At 44.7% G+C, this 5,348-nt stretch overlaps 1 protein-coding gene across 1 annotated transcript in view; it reads right to left on the bottom strand.

Moving 5' to 3' along the window:
- The window catches only part of FBXL20 (F-box and leucine rich repeat protein 20), a 119,047-nt gene that overhangs the window by 7,368 nt on the left and 106,331 nt on the right, over positions 1-5,348 (bottom strand). The window contains exon 11 of the mRNA XM_017497179.2: positions 2,645-2,689. Within this exon, the coding sequence (XP_017352668.1) occupies positions 2,645-2,689 (45 nt within the window). The remainder of the gene's footprint in view (positions 1-2,644; positions 2,690-5,348) is intronic.

Genomic DNA, 5,348 nt, shown 5'->3' on the forward strand with positions numbered 1-5,348 from the left:
TTGAGGTAGAGTCTCGCTCTGTTGCCCAGATTGGAGTGCAGTGGTGCAATCTTAGCTCACTGCAACCTCTGCCTCCTGGGTTCAAGCAATTCTCCTGCCTCAGCCTGCCAAGTATGGGATTACAGGCATGGGCCACCATGCTCAGCTAATTTTTGTATTTTTAGTAGAGATGGGGTTTCACCATGTTGGCCAAGCTGATCTCGAACTCCTGACCTCAGGTGATCAACCTGCCTCAGTCTCCCAAAGTGCTAGGATTACAGGGGTGAGCCACCGGGCCTGATGTATTTTTAGTAGAGACAGGGTTTGCCAATGTTAGCCAGGCTGGTCTCGAATTCCTGGCCACAGGTGATCCACCAGCCTCAGACTCCCAAAGTGCTCGGATTACAGGTATGAGCCACCATGCCCAGTCCCCCTACCTCATTCTTGACTACATTTCTAGTCCAGGCATTTTAATAATCAATCATCAAATAACAATCTTTTGGTTTAAATTCCATTGGCTACCAGAGCATGTTATATGAGAATCCACTCAGGCTACATTTGAATACATCTAGTCATCTCTAGTCTTCATCTTTGAACAGTTCTATTTAAAATGTATTTTATTTTTTAAATGAATCAAAATCTGTCCCCCTGGTAGCTAGATGTGGTGATTTGCACCTACAGTCCCAACTGCTTGGGAGGCTGAGGCAGGAGGACTGCTTGAGATTAGAAGTTCAAGACCAGTCTGAGTGGGGCCAGACACAGAGGTTCATGCCTGTAATCTCAGCACTTTGGGAGGCTGAGGCCAGTGGATCACCTGAGGTCAGGAGTTCATGACCTGCCTGGACAACATGTTGAAACCCTGTCTCTACTAAAATACAAAAACTAGCCGAGTGTGGTGGCAGGCACCTGTAATCCCAGCTACTTGGGAGGCTAAGACAGGAGAACTGCTTGAACCTGAGAGGCTCTACTCACTGGACTTTGCTCTATTTCTTTAGAATCACCAGAGAAAGCAATCAGAAGATAGTGCTGTATGAAAATAAATTAATGTTGGAACATGCTCAAATTTTTTTTTTTTGAGATGGAGTCTTGCTTTGTTGTCCAGGCTGGAGTGCAATGGCACAGTTTTGGCTCACTGCAACCTCCGCCTCCCAGGTTCAAGTGATTCTCCTGCCTCAGCCTCCTGAGTAGCTGGTAGCTGGGATAACAGACGTGCGCCACCACGCCTGGATAATTTTTGTATTTTTAGTAGAGATGGGTTTCACCATGTTGGCCAGGGTGGTCTTGAACTCCTGATTTTGTGATCTGCCTGCCTTGGCCTCCCAAAGGGCTGGGAGTACAGGCGTGAGCCACTGTGCCTGGCCCATCCTAAAATTTTTAATAAAGCATGCCACAACTCAGCATTGATAACTTGGGTTATTTTCCCAAAGGTGGAGGACAGGCGCTGCTGGGATCTGGGTTAACTATGAACATTCAGGTAGGAAGAACAGTTTTCATAGTTATGTTAGGACTTAAAGTAAATCAGCACTTCTTTTCAAATTCTTCTCCAACTCTGAGTTTATTATTTTCTACTACACATAGCTTCACGGGGGCTAAAAAATGGTAGAGAAAGCGGGTGGGCAAGCAGGCAGGCATGTCCGTTTAGAAGGACTAACACTGAAAGGGACATAGAGGACACTCAGGCATGTATAAGACATAAAGGGATGTAAACAAGTTTTAGTTTAGTAAGAACTTATAGCTGTTAAGTAGTGCCACACAACAAATAATTTTTTTTAAAGTGGCTTTTGACATATCTCCCTTTCTTTATTTCTACCATTAAAAAATTAATTGCTCTTTCTTTTTTGGAGTCCTGTCTTTAAAGGTTTTCCCTGGTCAATTAATACTCTCAAAAGTTCTTAAAATTGGTAATAAAAACTGTTAATGTGGCTCACAGCTGTCATCTCAGCACTCTGAGAGGCTGAGGCGAGGGGATCACCTAAGGTCAGAATTTCAAAATCAGCCTGGCCAACATGGTGAAACCCCATCTCTACTAGTAATACAAAAAATCAGCCAGGCATGGTGGCATATGCCTGTAATCCCAGCTACTTGGGAGGCCGAGGCAGAAGAACTGCTTGAAACTGGGAGGCAAAGGTTGCAGTGAGCTGGGATCATGCCACTGCACTCCAGAGTGGGCAACAAGAGTAAAACTCTGTCTCAAAAATAAAAAATAAAAAAATAAAAAATAAACACTGCTAATAAGGAGATCAGTTTGCCCTAAGGGCATAGCTCTATGTAGAGTCAGGTCTCCAGGGCTAAAGATGCCAGGGATATAGGATACAGCAAAGTTAAAGAAAGGCCGTGCTATATAGATCCATGTGATGGGGCTTTAATTATTTACTAGTATCATAACTCTATAGGTCTAAGGAAATATTTTTAATGGCTTTATGGACTGAATGCTTAGGCCTCCTTTTTCTCTAATGGCAACCTGATTGATGACATGTATTTCCACAGTTCTGTGACACACATCATGAGCACGTCTGCCTGGAAGATGTCTTACTTAATGGAGAATCAGCAATGCTGTCAGGTACTATAGAGTCCTACACTAGGGCAGAGAACTGGACATTCTGATGTCATGTTTTATCTAAGTGTTTATCATACTGTATTTTTGAAATAAAATCTATAATCTTACCTGAACACACTCTTCCAGGTCCATCTTTTCAAGTTCATGGCAATTCTACAAAGGACAAAACCAAACATTACAGTAGAAACATTTAAAATATGAGAAAACTTAAAGGCCAGAAAACTAACAGGTAATATTAAATATACTGATGAATTCTTTTTTTTTCTTTTTGAGACGGGGTTTTGCTCGTTGCCCAGGCTAGAGTGCAATGGTGCAATCTTGGCTTACTGCAACCTCCGCCTTCTATGTTCAAGCAATTCTCCTGTCTCAGCCTCTGGAGTAACTGGGATTACAGGCATGCACCACCACACCCGGCTAATTTTGTATTTTTAGTAGAGATGGGGGCCGCGCAAGGTGGCTCACGCCTGTAAGCCTAGCACTTTGGGAGGCTGAGGTGGGTGGATCACAAGGTCAGGAGTTTGAGACTAGCCTGACAAACATGGTAAAACCCTGTCTCTACTAAAAATACAAAAATGAGCTGGGCATGATGGTGCACGCCTATAATCCCAGCTACTCAGGAGGCTGAAGCAGGAGAAGTGCTTGAACCCAGAAAGTGGAGGTTGCCGTGAGCAGAGATGGCACCACTACACTCCAGCCTGGGCAAAAGAGTAAGACTCCATCTCAAAAAAAAAAAAAAAAAAAAAAAAAAAAAAAAAAAAAAAAAAAAAAAAAAAAAAAAAAAAAAAAAAAAAAAAAAAAAAAGGTGGAGTGCAGTGGCTCACACCTGTAATCCCAGCACTTTGGGAGGCTGAGGCAGATGGATCACAGGGTCAGGAGTTCAAGACCAGCCTGGCCAAGATGGTGGTGAAACCCCTTGTGTGAACTCACAGGTTTGACTTTAACAACAACAACAAAAAAGTAGAGATGGGGTTTATCCATGTTGGTCAGGCTGGTCTCAAACTCCCGACCTCAGGTGATCAGCCCGCCTTGGCCTGCAAAAGTACTGGGATTACAGGCATGAGCTACTGTGCTCAGCACTGATGAATTATTTAGTGTTTCAGAGCTGGTGTCATGCTAATTTCTTTTTCTTTTTTTTTGAGACAGGGTCTCACTCGGTCACCCAGGCTGGAATGCAGTAGTGTGATCATGGCTCAGCACAGTCTCCGCCTCCCTAGGCTCAGGTGATTCTCCCACCTCAGCCTCCTGAGTAGTTGAGACTACAGGCATGCGCCACCACACTTGGCTAATTTTTGTTTTTTTTTGAGATGGAGTCTTGCTCTGTTGCCCAGGCTGGAGTGCAGTGGCACAATCTTGGCTCACTGCAACCTCCACCTCTCGGTTGATTCTCCCGTCTCAGCCTCTTGAGTAGCTGGTATTACAGGCGCATGCCACCACGCCTGGCTAATTTTTGTATTTTTAGTAGCAACAGGGTTTCACCATGTTGGTAAGGCTGGTCTCAATGTCCTGACCTTGTGATCCATCCAAACTGGCCTCCCAAAGTGCTGAGATCACAGGCATGAGCCACTGTGCTCAGCTTTGTATTTCTTATAGAGATGAAATTTCGCCATGTTGCCCTGGCAGGGCTCAAACTCCTGGGCTCAAGCCATCTGCCTGCCTCAGCCTTTCAAAATGTTGGGATTACAGGCGTGAGCCACTACTTCTGGCCTATGAGCTCCTTTAGTCATGCCATGTGCTGACCCCCACCTAATTAGTATTCTATCAATCTGCCTAAAATCAAGCAACCATCCCCTTGTCCTGTAACACTGGTCAAAGTCAGTATAATTTTAAGTATTACTATAAAGTAATTTATAAACCCATCCAAGTATTAAAATATTCAGGAGAATACAGAAAATATCCTAAAACCTTTCCATTTAAAACCAGACATGCTGGCCGGGCACCGTTGCTCATGTCTGTAATCCCAGCACTTTGGGAGGCTGAAGCAGGCAGAGCACCTGAGGTCAGGAGTTCAAGACCAGCCCGGCCAACATGGTGAAACCCCATTCTCTACTTAAAATACAAAAATTAGTCGGGTATGGTGGTGTGCACCTGTGTAATCCCAGCTACTTGGGAGGCTGAGGCAGAAGAATTGTTGGAACCTGGGAGGTGGAGGCTGCAGTGAGCCGAGATTGCGCCACTGCACTCCAGCCTGGGCAACACAGCAAGATTCTATCTCAAAAAATAAAAATAAAACCAGACGTGGTTTTCAATGCTACTTTCATCCACTAGTCATATGCCAAAATAACCAAGTAAGTTTCTTTCACAAAGTACCAAGAAGCACAGGCTTAATTTATTATCTTATGAAATTGTGGAGAATCAAGTCTCACAGGCTGGGTACAGTGGATCACGTCTGTAATCCCAGTACTTTGGGAGGCTGAGGTGGCCAGATCACTTGAGGTCAGGAGTTCAAGACCAGCCTGGCCAACATCGTAAAACCCTGTCTCTACTAAAATACAAAATTTAGCTGGACGTGGTGGTGCACACTTGTAATCCCAGCTACTCGGGAGGCTAAGACAGGAGAGTTACTTGAATCTGGAAGGCAGAGGTTGCCGTGAGTCGAGATCGTGCCACTGCACTCCAGCCTAGGTGACAGAGCAAGAGCCTATCTTAAAAAATTTTTTAGGCCGGGCGCGGTGGCTCAAGCCTGTAATCCCAGCACTGTGGGAGGCTGAGGCGGGTGGATCACGAGGTCAAGAGATCGAGACCATCCTGGTCAACATGGTGAAACCCCGTCTCTACTAAAACTACAAAAAATTAGCTGGGCATGGTGGTGCGT

Source organism: Cebus imitator, unplaced genomic scaffold (genome assembly GCF_001604975.1).
Source record: "Cebus imitator isolate Cc_AM_T3 unplaced genomic scaffold, Cebus_imitator-1.0 Scaffold228, whole genome shotgun sequence".
In the NCBI taxonomy this organism is placed as follows: Eukaryota; Metazoa; Chordata; class Mammalia; order Primates; family Cebidae; genus Cebus; species Cebus imitator.